This window comes from Phaethon lepturus, unplaced genomic scaffold (genome assembly GCF_000687285.1).
Source record: "Phaethon lepturus isolate BGI_N335 unplaced genomic scaffold, ASM68728v1 scaffold16605, whole genome shotgun sequence".
Classification (NCBI taxonomy): domain Eukaryota; kingdom Metazoa; phylum Chordata; class Aves; order Phaethontiformes; family Phaethontidae; genus Phaethon; species Phaethon lepturus.
In genome coordinates this window covers 1-15,989 of record NW_010539999.1, presented here as the reverse complement: position 1 = coordinate 15,989, position 15,989 = coordinate 1, and the positions used below count along the sequence as shown (strand labels likewise).

The window sequence follows — 15,989 nt, the reverse complement described above, 5'->3', positions numbered from 1 at the left end:
CGGCTTCCAACTGCGGGTGTCGCGCACGGCCCCGGGCCCCGGCCCGGTGAAGTGTTGCCCGGCCGGGGCAGAGCTGCCGGATGGGGGGTCTGCGGCGCCTGGCCTTGCCGAGACGGGCCCTGAGGAGTGAAGTGCAAGCAGAGGCCTGATCCCGCAGGGTTGGTTTTGCTTGGCCTGAGGTGTGTGCCGAGCAGCCTCATTCCCGTTCTAACGTCTCCAAAGAACCGGAGTAGTCCGGGAAGCGAGACGGGAGTTTGTCGGTAGCTGTGGTATATGAGATACCCCCGTTCACGTTAATTCAACGACAGAATGTGATGGGGGTGCTAGTCCCCTTCACCCCATTTGAGGGGGATAGTAAGGCAGCATCAAACTGGAGCATTAAGGACTTTGTTGGGGCAGAAACACCTGAACATGGATCAGCTTTTGGGCTGTCATAAGCATCCTCGTTTCTGTTGTGCCGCTGGAGATTCACAGAAGCTCCAAATCAAGAATGTTGAAATGTGCAGAGGTAATCCAGAGTTGGTTTTGGTCCTTCTCATTTCTTGTTTAAACAGGTGAAATGACAAAATTGCATGTGTTTGGCAAATGGCATGACATTCCAAGGAAGCAGGTGACCTACGGAGACCCTGAGTTAACATACACTTACTCGGGCGTCACCTTCTCTCCTAAGCCGTGGATCCCAATTCTCAACCGTATCAGGGACCGCATCACTTTGGACACAGGACATACTTTTAATTTTGTTCTTATTAACAGGTATGTCTGATTTCCAATTGCATGAAGCAACTTGTTCAAATGAAAAATTGCTTGTGCAACGCTGTTGACTCATCATTGACAAGTTGTTTGACATTCATTTGATTGGATTGGTAGAAGAACTAACGAATCTGTTCTGTGTACAGATATAAAGATGGTGGGGACCACATAGGTGAACATCGAGATGACGAGCGAGAACTGGTTCCACGCAGTCCTATTGCGTCAGTGTCCTTCGGAGCTTGCAGAGACTTTGTGTTCAGGCACTGCGATTCCAGAGGGAAAAACGCAACGCGCCACATTAAGCCCATCAAACTGCAGCTAGCCCATGGTAGCCTGCTGATGATGAAGTACCCCACCAATGTGTATTGGTACCACAGCCTGCCCATCCGCAAGAGAGTACTCGCCCCAAGAATCAACCTCACGTTTCGGAAAGTGATGGCTGTAGCCAAGAATTGAAATACTCAGCAATCAAGCACCTGGTTTTTTGACTCTGAAAACAGAAGCTTTCTCCCCCAACATAACTGTTAACTTCTCGTTCAAATACTGTCTTTGATGACCCAAGGTACTGGACAAGCAAATTAAACCAGGAGAAGAGATAGCATACTCGCTGACTTGCTAATAAGGACTGCAACTACTGATCTTAAACGCCAAGAACACTTTGTCTCCGTGAAATGTTGCTGTAGTTCTGCTGATACATATTTTTAATGAGTAATAGCCTTGTTTTGCTCAGGAGGAAGTTTCTTCTCAAGTGATCTTAATCTAGCCAGTTTTCCAAAAAGATCAAAATACTCTATATCCTTGAGATAGCAGTGAAATACTTTATAAATACCATAAACAACAAGATGTAATCATTTAGAGTGAGCCTGGAAGCTGATACTGTTCAACAGGTGACACTTGTATGCTCTGTCAATGAGCTATGGTTTGCTTGTTTGTGTGGGGTTTTTTTTTTTAATAAAATACAAATGATACTGACAAGAAAAAGGGGAGCGCTAAGATACGAATACAGTGAGTGCAACATGGCTGTTGCATGTTTTACATGCATGTTTTACAGTCACTGACTTTTGTCTGCTTGTATTCCTCCACTGCTCTACCTCCTCTGCTGACACGGGGGCTGGGTTCTTTCGGTCAGTAGCGTGGTGGGGCAGGAGGAAGCACGAGGGGCTACCACACAGGGAGAGGGCCTCTTCTTCCTTAGGTCCTTTGTCTGTACAGAAACCAGGGAGCATAAGATGGCCTTTTGGGGAAAGACTGGGTTGTGTCTTTTATATGGACAATGCAGCGTGAAAGGTTATCACTTCTGAGAGTGTCTGTTTTTCTAAATAATTATCCCTAGGGATTCCATTCTGACTACCTGAAAGCCATCACCTTCGATGCTCACAGTGAATCCTGCTGGAATGAGGAAAGACCATCAAAAGTCGCCAGCAGCTCTTGCAGAATAAAGCAATGGTAAGTACTGAGACTGTGAACTGATCCCCACGTAACCGGGTCACAAGCATCTGAGTGACAGGCTCTATCCTTCAGCGGTAGGTCTGTGGGATTAATGTCTGGCTAAACAATTTGGAGTTGGTACTTCCCACCCTCTGCCACTACCAGAAAATGTTATTGTAGAGCGTGAAGAGCTCCTGCATGAATGCTTCCTATCCAGAGAATGTGAAGTGCTGCTTCTATTGCAATATACCATATGAGGTTCAGCTTATAGCTTGGTCTTTGTTTCAGGACATTACCAAATGTGAACAGCTACTTTTTAAAATAAGTTTGTTCTTTTATTGCTACTGTACAGTTACAAAAATAACCTGAAGTGAAAACGCAACTTCAAGCAGCAGTGCAGTGGTTTGACTATAGGATCATACATTTTTAAATAATGCACAAAATAAGACAAGAATAATCCAAACACAGAGGTGTCATTTTGGAGGCCTTATCTGATGTTTTTTAACCTTTTATATTTTATTAACACCTTCTCCACCATGAAAGCTTCAGAGTAACAAGTAATAGCATTTGATGAGCCTCATGTGCCTGCATGGAGCCCAGTGACTTCAAAAGGTGAGGGTTGGGTGGCAAACATCTGCAGAGGTCTTTGATGCTTGTAGTAGGCTGGAAGTATCCAGCACAGCTCAGGACCAGGACCAAGGTGCTGACACTTTGCTTCCTTCCTCACACTGAGGGCTAAGCCAAGACTGCCTACTCCTTCCTAACAGTGAAACCTAGAACAAATGCTGACTACTCAGCCCTCATCTTTATAGCCCTGGAGGAAGCTTTCAGAGTAAATCTGCAGCTGAGTGAAACTGCGCGGTTTATCAGTGTCGTACAGCGACAGTGCTTTCATTCTCATCAAACTGGCCCCTGTTGGAAAGCAGCTTTATGCAAAAGGAAATGAAAAATGTATTGAACGTGCAAGCTTGCGCTAATATCTGGCTTTATGTCCCTGTTACAGATGAGTTTAAGACGTAGTCCATTGTGCGCGTATGTTCTGATCCACCTCCAGCCTTACCACTTTCTAAACAAAGTGACCTGTTCAGATGAACTTCACAAAAATGCAGTTAAAAACTCTAAACAGACCCTGTTGAGAATAGGTATTGCAGAATATACACTGCTGGCAGTGGAAATGTTTTGAAGTTCTGAGGTACAAATGGTGGACCTGCTGGAGCTAGATGCTTTGCATGCCGTTCGTCCTTAGGTGACACCCAGCACTGCTTTACAGAGCTCCCTCTGCACACCCATGCTGCCCCGGAGAGCTTTCTTCTCATACCTTCTGCAAGTCTGTTAGGTCTTAGTTCAATGGCCAGGGCATTTTTGGCATTTTGCATCCTTCTAGGTTTTTTTTCTTCTTGTTTTTCTGTAACTTAAAATAGAAAAGTTAAAACCATGCTACTGCTAGCCTAGCACAGATGGGGAGACTTCTCAGGAACTAGTATGTCAGTGGATTTATAAAGACTATTTTATGTACTATGAGCATTACTTGGAGCAGGAATTGTGATCCATACTCTGGAATGATAAGTTGTGTAAATACCACTCATTTTAGCTGGTTCTGAGCCTCCCATTAAGGATCTCTGAATGCCTCTGAGCTTTGGGCAGCAATGAGAATATATGAAGTACAAAGTTGTCCTAAAAAACTATTAAGACAGTTGTTACCATTTGAAAACTTAATTGCTGTTTTACACTGAAAAAGCTTGTCTGATGAATTAGTCTTCTTTTCCTCCAAGCTTACAAGGATAGAAAAGAGCTAAAAATAGCCTACATACTTTATTCCTGGTAACTTAAAAGCAGTCAAAAAGGTAATTTTTGCTGCTTCTCCCTCCACACTTTATTTGGGATGTACTTTTTTTGACAGGTCAAACAATCCAGAGCAGCAAAGTACCCCTTCCTTCTATTTATATAGCAATCTGTGTATGTAATGCAGTGACACCAGTCTTTTCAGACTGCTGTACTACTTTACAAGTGCCCACCAGTCCTACTTCAATAGTGTATACTCTAACTTAACAAGGATGCTTGGGTTGCTGCACATCTCGGCTCACAGTCGCAACTGGTACAAGCTTTAAAGCTCAAACGCAAGCCAGACAGCACATATCTGAGTAGTTGATGAGAAATGGCAGTTTTCAGCATTAAAATAGGAAGGGCAAGTCTAGAACACCAATTACAGCAGTCTTGAAATCACAGCATTAAAAGTTGTAGTCGATGCTACATGCAACCATATTTAACAGTTTCATAGTGACAAAGGAAATTACAACACTGATTGCTAGCAAACACTTCTGTCTCTTGATTTCAGCTATATTCCAAAGATACAGAGCAATAAATCAGGGTCTCGTCTCTCAATAGATAAAAAATTGATCTTTTCTCCTGGAAAAAGGAAACTGCAGTTTGAATCAGCATAACTTCTATGATGTATGAAGAATTAAAATATTGGGAAAATGATGTGAACAAAGAAGTCATTTTTTGGATTGTGTATGTTATGCAGAGATGCCTTGCTTTAGTGATTAACTAGGAGATCAAGAGAAATCTGATTCCATTAGTAGTTAAGCCCATCATCTTGAGGCATGTATCTGAATGCAAGGGACATGCAGTGGACTCAGACAACAGTAACGAGCTATTCAAATAAACACAAGGCACTTTGTTTCTGAAATCATTGCCTTTGATAACAGTAGCTTCCCATCAACTGCTCCTGGCGCTCCCCTGTTCAGCAACGTCTGCAGCAAAATGTATAGGATTTGAGCATCTCCCTTTGAAAATTTACGTACGTGTCAGAATATGGAATACAGCCTTGGGAATTCTGTTTGAAATGTCTGTTTCAGAGCTGTGATGTTGACAAAATTACTACCTAACAGAATAAATGCTTCTCTAATAGATATATTTTGGACTGCACAACATTAGCAGACCAACTTTGGGCAGCGCAATTTTGGTACAAAACACAACTCCCAGCAGGAGCCAGCCATTGCCATAGAGGGAGGGGAAAGTTAAAGGGCCTGTGGTGGGTTATTTGCATAACAGACAGGAGGTGCAACGTAGATCTCATTAGAGGGTTTTTGTCCTCCTTCTCTCTCCATCACTCTTCAGCCCTCAACTCCAGGCTTTGGTGCTGTACCCTCGAGTGAACACGCTCATAAAAAAGCAAGTAAGCGCTAGAAGAAAGGACTTCCTGCAAACTAGCTTTGCGAACCGTGTCGTCTGAAATCCATAGCCACTGACTGCTGACAGAGAGTGGGTTCTTAGGAGAAGGTGGAGAGCGGCGGTAGGTCACAAAGTGTCCAGAATGCATGTCTCCATGATGAACTACAACTGCCATCAGACGGTAAAGGTACACAGGGGAACTGAGGGACAAATGAGAAAAAGGAGAGGGTCAGCGGCTCTTGCGGATCACACACATACCAGAAGCAGCCCCACTTGCTTTATCTTCAGTTGTCTTCTTTTTAGAGCAAACGTGGCTCCATGAGAGACACACTGCCTTGTGATTACTTTTCAGTATACCAAGCCTTCACTGCAGTGCTGCCTTATTCTATTATCGAGAAAACCAAACCATTTATTTTAAAAGTTTATGCTAGAGGGCTACCACATGTTGTACAGCATAACTGATTGAATTTTGCAACAGTGTTTTCCATCAAATCTACAAATGTGCCAGTATTTAGTTCTTAAAGCACTGTTATTGGACAGAAAAGATATTCCAGAAGGATGTGCTTTTAACTGGAAAGAGGTAAAATTGCGGCAGGTAACCCACAGATAACAATGGACACACTTTCAAGGACGTGCTCTACAATTGTCTTCATGACAAACATTTGGCACAAAATGCTTCCAGGCTTCTCACTTCACACAGTGATGGTAGGAATTGTCTTCTCCATGGGGAAAATATGCAATGGCAGATACAAGAACTGGTATAGAACTAACTATACATTGGTCACCAGCATGAAAATAAGTGAACGTTCTCAAAAGGACAAGAAAACAGATTATCAGGAGAAGTAGCAAGGCTGATTTACTAAGTAGAATAATGGCAGCTGCAACTTAAATCAAGCTTGTTAAATATAATGTTTGAAAAAAATCTGTAAGAGATTCATGGATTTCTTGCAACAGTTTTAAAATCAGAATAAGAGGAAAAATGAAAGGAAGGGGTAGAAGGAAACAGCAAGAATAAGATGATGGCTATTCGGAAGGATGATTTACTGCACCATGAACCAGAGAAAGAAGATTCTGAGTTTTGCTTGTAACATGCTCTACTCCTTTTTCTAGGAGAGAAATAGAGCCAAAGACAACCACTAAAAAGTGGCAAAGAGAAAAGCAGAAAATCTCTGCCCAGGAGCTAGGATAGATGTTAAATTCTGTCACTATGCAGCCTCATAATAAAGAAAGAATAAAGGAAGACAGAATTTGAAGGGACAAAAAGTAAAAGATAGAGTACAAATCTCTAACTTACCTGCATTCAGGGAATGCTGCAAGTGGAAAAGTTCCCGAGGACATTAAAAATGAAGGGGAGCAGGCACCATTCATAAAGAGTGGTTTAGTACCAGATGGCTGTTCTGCATCTGCAAGAGAGAGTAGACATTCAGTAATTGAACTTAAATGCTACTATTAGTATTGCTAATAACAGTGCTTCTGTCTGCAGTACCTTGCATCACAGAATATGAAGGTGTTTTACTTACGGGATTGTGATATGTAATGAATTAGAGTAAGAGGTGCAGAGGAGATAATATCCAAAGACAGTGGTGATTGCTTTTACATTACACATGTATGAAAATGACGATGTTTCCAAAATCCTAACTAAATAGAATACTGAGCTGCCTAAATGACAGACCTGCTACAGCTAGATTTTCTAATTGTTTTTTAAGTCGCCATTCCCAGCATTCTTTCTATGCTTGTTCTGAAGCCTTAGAAGAGATGACTAGCATGATAATCCCTAGGACTTCCCGAGTTCAACATTTCCTCCTCCTCTGGACATAAACCATGTGAGTTCTATGCTATCCGGGATTTTTTTTGTTTGTTTCTAAGTTTTTCCTAGTATTTAGTAGGATCAAATTAAATTATCAAAACTGAACTGTAAACTTGGAACAGGGTATCCTAATGCTTGCTGAGAAAGGGATTTCTGCCTGTCCTCTTCGCACAGATCCAAATAGATACTGCTTTTATGTTCATTCTGCAGATTAGAATGTTTTATCACTGAAATGTAGAAATACCTGATAGATCTTATTCTCAAAATAAGTACCTGAAGGTTTTACTGCTATCCCAACCCTTGTTCCAGGTGTTGTCTCTTCCAGCTTTTTCTGATTCAGCTCGTTCTGGCTTGATTTATGAACAGGAATGCGATATTTGTAGATGTCCATGATCAGGAACTCATTGAACTGTACGTGCTCGTGACGTTTCAGAGGAGTGCCTTGGTTTGACCAGCTCAGTCTTTGCAGATGTATGCACAAACACTGAGGAAGCTTCAGCAATATTCCAAAAGGAGAGTCAAAACAGATGTTAAACTGAAACAGCTGTTCAAGTTAGTTTAAAGCATACTAACCGAACTGGTAAGTCCAGTGGATAAGGAAATACCTCACTGAACTGTTCCCTTACGTGCTACTGTAAGATTATTTGCGATAGGACATGACACTAACTCACAACTCTCTTGAGATTTCTGCTAGTTCCACTACTGCTCGCTCACTAGCCAGTAGGATAGCTAATGTTAATCGTTTTCTCCAAATGCAAGAAAAATCAATAAAATACATGTGTGTCCCTACAATCTCATCTAGCTTGTTGACCTCTGAGGTTGAAATAAGGACTGGAAGTTGCTGGAGCGAGTTGTAAGGCATTTGCTACTCAGTAAGTAATGTCTTTGCACAGTGGGAGTACCAGGGGAAAAAAGGTTAAGTAGTTATAAATATCTGACATTCAAAGTCATGCCAGGGTTAACCTCTATCAATAAGTGCATATTATTATTTTATTAATGGCACCTGAGGCTCTTAATTACAGACCAGTGCCCTATTGTCCTCTGCATTATATGATTACAGAGCAAAATATAGTAAAGCCTTCTCCTATGAATTACACCTGATGGTCAGCACCATATTCACTTGTTTAAACTGCATTTAGAACATTTTAATTTCTTTGACATGTGCAATTGCTCTAGATGCTACAAACACTGTATATATGAATCACTTCACTTACCAAGGAAATCAAGAATTAATGCAAGACATAGGAACTGCCACTGAGCCAAACTCACGTTTAAGTGTTTTGCTGAATAGTAGTAGAATACTCACATTCTTTAAGCTATAGAGTTTGATGTTTTGCTGAATTGAGGCCTCAATGCCTAAATATTTGACAAATGAGTTTACTTTGAAAAAGTAAAACATTAAAGTAGTCTAATAGCAAGAAGCGGGCATCAAGCAAAGAGATCAAAGAAATAATTTACTGTATAATAGCATTTAGAATAGATTTGGAGGGTTAGCTTGCCTCACCTTTCCTAACTTTAATTGCTTAACAAATGTTGTTCTCTGGTTTTCTACGCTCTGTCCATTCAGAGTCCCTTCTGCCTGAATCTGAAATCAAAGGGAAAAAAATAAAGCCATCTGATTACTTGCTCTCTCAGATTACACAAAACAGTGCAGGTCTGCACACTGCAGACAAAAGCAATTTTCTATCTAGAACCATGCTCAGTACATTAATTACATCTACAGCTTTCTAGGAACTTTCTTAAGAATTGTTGGACTGTCCTAATGGATCAGAATTCTAAACGAAAATCAAGCAGAAATGAGCATTTACAGAACAAGCCCAGTCTCCAGCTTTACATGTAGGCATATGCCATTTCTGTTGGTTTTCAGACAAGCCACTTTGGCTTTATGCTATCGTTAAATTACGGGCAACTGCAAAATACTGTTTAAAATACCAGAACACAAAAATTATCCCAAATATTATCTAAATAATACCTGCTAATTAGAGAATAAAATATCTGTAAATTTTGTAATATCAGTAATAAATAAAGCTTCAAAATATTCTGTGAGATAAGAACTCTATTTTAAATATAAGAAATCACAGGCAGGCTAGACTTTCCTGAAGTCACAAAGAAAGGAGTAAAAAACTGAAGCCATAATTCTGTCAGCAGGCTTAAAACTGAGCTAGAAGGTTATATAAATTAAAATGACATACTTTAGTGCAGTTGTCACACACAACATCCTTTACAGATTCAGAGGAGATGAAATGATGGAGGCAGTGGTCCAGCGTCGTAGGACGACCCTTAGTACAGAAAACCAAAATTATCTGCAGTAATTTTAGGGTGTGTACCGCTTAAGGTATGAAAGGATTTTTCATAACCTCTTCCATAGAAGCTACAGAATTGCAGACTTACTTCTTGAGAAAACTGACTAAATGGCTTTGAGTGTAAAACACTGATAATGTAACTATAGGGATTCTTCCTCAGCCTGGATTAAACATGGAAAACATTGCAGCCTGTAGATAAGAACAATAGTTGTGACTCCCTGCGTGACTCCTTTAGTGGGGTTTTAAACTACAGATTCCTGGCCCTGTTACTATTTTTCCTCTAAAGTTCCAGGACTTCATGGGTCACTTTATGCACTCTGACCCTCTACATAGGAGAAACAAAGCATTTAGTTGAATTTAGGCATTCCTTCCTTGTAGACTGTACTACATACTGCCAAGTATGAAGTGCATAATCTTCAATGATGGTATAAAATAAAACACAAATAGCAGATGTGTCCAAATTCCAGTCCTAGCAGTCCAGGAGTGTATCATGTAGATACGAGTCAGAGTTTCCATGAGTACAAGTAGTTGCTACTTGGATGGAAAGACAAATCGCTAGCAGACATTAAGTAACAAACCATTACAGTTCAAAAACATCCTGCACATTTTGCCCCCCAAATCTACAGTGTTTTGTCATTCAAAGTTTTTCAGAGAGCCAAAAAGAAACAATTTCCATTTGGAATCACTTGATCAAAAGCCTGTATTGGGTAACTTGTGTACTATCACCACAGAGACCAGAGCACCCAAAGGTCACCTTGCAAGACTGCCAGAAACAGCCCTAGGGATATGATCTGGTCCGTTCAAATTACGCAGGAAGGACCAAATACCCCACTGGGAGAAACAAAACTCTATTGGTGTCAACAAAGTCATGGTTGTTTTGCTATCTGGTAATTTGTGCCAACACATTAGTGATAAGGAACTGTATTAGCACAACGGGATCATTTATAAATAGGCAAGAAAATAAACTGTAGCTACTCATTTACACGTAGGCTGTAGCATCTTAAAAAGGCACTAGTGATGACAAGGCAATAGGCAGACTGGCTGGATCATGCATCAGTGAGGGATACGTACCCACACAGCTGCTGGAATACTCAGCGAGAGACTGTCAAAGGTATCGTACCTCACAGGAGACTGCAAGAAAATATTTCACATATCCAGTGAGCTAAAATTTATGGCAGTCCAAAAAAACCCACAACAATTTGACCCAAGATGAACATATGCCCTCTGCTGTTCACAATTACTTGGTGGAATAGGGTCAAAACCACCCGCTTTCCCAAGCACAGTGCTAGGGAACACTAGGTATACAAGGTGCTACTCAGCCTGTTTCTGATGAAGCTGCCCCTGCTCACTTAAATTTGTCTGCAAGGTTTTGAAAAGCAGAAGTATTAAACGTACTCTTACAGTTTGATCTACAAATGAGATTTACTTTCTGTATTTTTTCTTTATCCAGGTTATCTTCATCTCCTTACTCTGGATAACTGGACTGCAACTTAATTTGGCTTTGCATGTGCAATCTCAATACCACATGCTGAATGAATAGCTAGTCTTAAAATGCTACCCATGTGAGTGAATTTTCAGTATATGATAGCTGTGGTACTGAATACTAAATGTAGTGAGACAGTTGTTCTTCTGTCTGATAAGACAGCTACTATCCCCACAAAATGGTTCATGCTTAATTTTCTTCAGTGTATTTAGTGATACATTCTTGTTCATCACCGACACCATAAGTGCTGAAAAAGCAACAGTCTCGGCTGTCAGCCCAGCAAACCTTTGGTGCTTAAACCAACTATATCAGAAACAAGGGATGATGGTTTCAGAATGTGCTCTGAGTGTCAGACATCCTTTTTCACATATACATCTTACCAGACACGCATTCTTATACCTGGTGTTCACAGTGTTTGCAAACCATGTTGCTGGTCAGCCTTCCGTGAAAAGGATGCTGAGATTTCCAGTGATTTGACACAGGGGGGAGAGACCCTGAAACACAAAGCTGAAATTGTCCTTTTATTTTCAATACATCTGTGTTCATCACTACAATTCCACATTCTTGGACCACAATAACAAAAGTAACTGCTCTAAAACATGTTCTGTCCCACTGACAAATAATTCACTTTTTTTTTTTTTTAACAGCTGAAGAGATACATTTCAGTCCAATACAGACAAAGATCAATTAATATTATCCCCTTAATAAACAAAGTGACTACAGTATGAATATTCATATTTCAGAATGGAGAAAAGCATACCTCTTGTTCTGCAGCATATTTGCCTTTGGGTTATTTCTGGCTGCTACAAAGGAAGATAAAAGATTTCATTAGCCCTACCTTAGAAATCATTAAGTATTAAATATGTTCTTATTTCATCCCTAATATGCTTTTCTGACAGTAGTACAATTGTGGGAGTTTTAGTGTCTCTTTATATTTGAGGAAGGCCAAAAAACCTGGTAGGCAACAAATTTATAATTGACAAAAAGAACACTTCTAATAAAATTAATAATTAATCCGCAGAATTCTCTGCCTCAGAGTACTGAAATAAAAGCTTAACAGATTTTGTAAACCTTTTATTTATATTTTAGACAAAAGGAGATAGAAACCTTCTGCCTGCACTAAGTTTATCACTAAACTGGAGGATAAGATAAATTTTACCTCCAAATGGACTATTCCATAAATGTCCATTTTGCAGTTTTCAAACCTCTTTCTTGCATCAGCTCTTACAGATAAGAGTAACTTATGGAATACTGTTCTGTGCCAGTATTTCAATCCCTAAATTCTGTGGATTTAGGAATGCAAAAGCCCTCACGAAAGCGGGATCACTGTAAATTCAAATACATTTGCTTATGAAAAACATTTTTCATTCTTCAGATTGCCTGACCTATTGATTCATTTCTAGCAGAGTACTAAAGAACAGCTTTATAAATGTAATGAAAATATCCAGTTTCTAAACAGACGCTTTGTACTTGACACACTTAGGAATCTAGGCAGACTATGGAAACTTCTCCTGATAACGAAATAACATTGGTAAAGAAGTCACCTCCAGTGAATGCACATCGAACAAATGTGTCACACGTGGCTGCCGATCCCGTTCATCTTCTAATGACGAGGTAAGGACGTGAAATAGTTCATGAGCATCCTATTAAATAGAGGCATAAGACTTAGAGGAAGCAAAAAAACATCAAAACATACACCAAAAGTACTGATACACATACAACTACATCATTGCAGTAGGAAATTAAAGCAAAAATTACTGCTTTGAGCTCACCTTATGTATTAATAGCAGTAATTTGTGCATCTGCTGCAGTTTTGCCAAAAAGCTTTTTCTATAAATCTGAACTTTGTAACAGCACACATTACTAAAAATATAAACTCAAAAGATATTAAAATACTTGGAGGAAAAAAAGAAAAATGAATGCACAAATGCCTGCTTTCCTTGATTTCAATAAAAGCATAATTGAAATCTCTGTTGTTGGCTTTGGCTCTGAAATATAAAAGATAGAACCATGTTTTACGAGTGAGATAATTGGTTGAGTTCATCAGCCAGGTGCACTTATTTAGGGGCTGAAAATACAGAAAACAAGAATTAGAAATCTTGCATGTTACATGTAACTAAATTTGGAAATGTTAGAGAAGGAGAGTCCATCCCTCCAAGCAGAGTGGCACACTAGCATAGACCCATTATCCACAGCAAAGTTAGGGCCGTATCTGTTCTATTTTAATATTACTGGCTCCATTGTACCAAATCTGAAGGTAATTAAGTACAGGGTTTTGAAGCAGCCAGGGTTTCCATGACGAATATCTAAGCAAACTGAAAACACCATTCTTTAATCACATGGTTGTTTTCCTCCACTCTTTAAAGCAAACTTTGCTACGGCAAAGATTCACATTTGACACTTGGGGCTGTTACTACCATAGCTTCAATTTTCTGTTATTCTGTATCTACGCATTGAGGTATATATCAGGCAGTCTAACTCGAATTCTGCAATCACCTGCTCTTCAAATGATGAGATCTGCCACCTGTACATCCTTAAAACTTCTAACAAGCAGCTTGCATCCAGGACATCATCTTCTGTTACCTCTTGACAGGATAAAGCTAGAGACGTTGCATTTAAAAATGTTAGAAGGAGCCACAAAGAACAGTTGGAACACAAATCAGTTTATTTTAGACTTTATGTTACTTAACTGTCATGTAATCGATTACAGCAAAGTTATTCTTGATTAAGGCAGGTAGACAATGACAATCAAAGTAGTGTGTATTAATTACTGTTCTCATCTGACTCAGCTGACTGCATACTTTCTCCTCATCTAATCCATATGCAAATTTAAAGGTTTCTCAGCGAGCTGATACAGAGAGAATAAATACAAACACAGTCCTAACAGGCAAATTTTTACTAGTGGGTTGGCTAAAAATGGGTACTTCACATCTCACAGAAACCCCAATATTAATGTCTCATCGTCCTTACATCAGTTAAATGTACATGCTTAACTGGCATAACTTTAGCATGAACAGCATCCTGAGACATGAAAACTTCCAATGGATTTCCTTTAAAACAAAGCCCTGTGAGGAAAGCCAGGGAGAGCCAACAAATTGCTTAAACATTTCGAGTGCTTAAAGAGGATATAACTGATGCACAAATTTAGCACAGGGGCAGCGGGTTACCAAAATTGGCTTAGAGGCTTTAATATTTGTATCCAACATCATACAAAGTATCTCATTTAGCAGTCCATATTTTTGGTAAAATAGTAAGCTTGGAAAAAAAACTGCTTCCGTTATTTCATAATGCATTAATTTTCTTTTATATAGAATTCTGAGTGTCCATCTAATTGTGATAACATTTTTTCTATTTCTTCAATTGTTCTGAGTACATATTCATACTGTTTTAACCATTAATACTCTGTGAACTGCAAATACATCAAAGCCTGTGGAAATGAGTGCTATACATTTTCGGCACCACTGTTGCCCTCTACCTCGATTTGCTTAACCTGCTGGCAAATGGCTTCTTCGGAGCAATGTGCGTGACGCTGGGTTGGGCGCCCACTGCTTCTTGATTTGCCAGGAGAGTCAAACAAAACCCGAAACTGTTCAGCTGTTGGCCAGGAAACAAACAGCTCTGGGGACACACGCAACTGGGCCTTGCATTGTTCAGGCTCGGTACAGTAATACCTTTGGGATCTCTACCCCTCTGTGAAAGTTGGTTGAACTTGGCCAATGAAGTTCAAAGTTAGTAGAGGGAAATGAAAAAGAGAATACAAGACCACATGAGTTTCCTTTATTTAGCAAAGGAGGCTAGAAATGATAACATTTATGCTCAATATTTTCTTCCTGGTTTATCGCAACATGAAAACATTAAAGTACCTCTTAGGAGACGCAGCAAAGTGACTGACAAGTATTGATGCTCAGTGGACTGGTTCTGGTCTGTCTTGTATTGTGCTGTAAATTCCTCCAGCCACTTGATGAAAGATGGACAGGAAGATAAGCCTTGCAGCAAAGAGTTCATGAAACACGTGTTTCCTAAGTTAAGCAGGCCAGGTACAAGCCCTACAAATAGAAGTGTAAGTATGTCACACCATAAAGTCTAGGAAAACCTTACTATTTTTCAATAGCAAGTGTTACGTTTGGTATTAAAATGACATTAAAATTCAATTATTTCAGTTTATTTGGTATTTGCACTCCATAAAAACTGGAAGACACAGTACGACAGCATACTGTAAAGTGTTTATATACATGATGGTCTCTGAGACTTACACTACTGTAAAATTTTTTTACGTTTTCTCTGAAAAATACTCTTTTTTTTTTTCCTCCAGGTAGGAATAGATTTCTATCAAAAACACCAAGGTTCAGGATTATCTGCAAATTACCGTACAAACGGTAAAATTTTTGGTTCCAGTCCACAACACAGGAGCCCGTGGGGTCAACTGCCGCACCGTTGCACGCTCCAGCTTGGCTTGGTAAAGCTTTCTCTTTTGCTCAGATTAGCACACTGTTATGAAAAGTCCTGGGTTGCTAAGGATTAATAAGAGGTATTTCTGTGTGACTCCGCTTCACCAGAGACTTTTGCTTCTCTTGTACTAGCGGTCAATAAGAACACATTTGTTTTGCATTCCAAAATGCAAAATAAAATCAAGCGTGTTATCTGCAGTGGCTCAGTAACCAGCTTATCACAAGACACAAAGTTATGTCTAACGAGTCACAATTTTAGAAAAATGCCAATCGATACAATTAATACATGACGTAAGGTACAAAACTCCTTTGTTGAATACTCCTTTTTTTTTTTTTAACATTTGTTCCATTTCCAAACAGGGCAGTGACCAAGGTTTCACCTTTAGCAGGAGAGAACAATTTACAGAAGCTGTCAATAAAAACCAGAAACCGGGGCGTTTCTGACACCCGGCGCGCGCCCAGCCGAAGCCGGGACGCAGAGGGATTAACTGGATTAACGCTCTTTTAACGGCTCTTTCCCGTGCTCCCCGGGCCGGGGCCGGTTGCCAGCGCCTGGGCCCTCCCTACCTTTCCTGCGCCGCTTCCTCTCGCTGATG

At 40.0% G+C, this 15,989-nt stretch overlaps 2 protein-coding genes across 2 annotated transcripts; one reads left to right on the top strand and one right to left on the bottom strand.

The window, feature by feature from the left end:
• Positions 1 to 554: 554 nt before the first annotated feature.
• ALKBH2 (alkB, alkylation repair homolog 2 (E. coli)) lies at positions 555 to 2,105 on the top strand (the record flags this gene model as incomplete). The annotated part of the gene is made up of 3 exons (XM_010287324.1): positions 555 to 753; positions 897 to 1,202; positions 2,084 to 2,105. Coding segments are annotated over 3 exons (527 nt in total), but the record flags the coding sequence as incomplete, so codon positions are not given.
• A 2,880-nt stretch (positions 2,106 to 4,985) lies between these two features.
• On the bottom strand, positions 4,986 to 15,985 carry USP30 (ubiquitin specific peptidase 30; the record flags this gene model as incomplete). Its single annotated transcript, XM_010287323.1, has 12 exons — positions 4,986 to 5,552; positions 6,647 to 6,755; positions 7,433 to 7,652; positions 8,664 to 8,744; positions 9,352 to 9,438; positions 10,534 to 10,593; positions 11,345 to 11,439; positions 11,706 to 11,748; positions 12,490 to 12,588; positions 13,442 to 13,545; positions 14,809 to 14,991; positions 15,961 to 15,985. Coding segments are annotated over 12 exons (1,371 nt in total), but the record flags the coding sequence as incomplete, so codon positions are not given.
• Between the last annotated feature and the right edge of the window lie 4 nt (positions 15,986 to 15,989).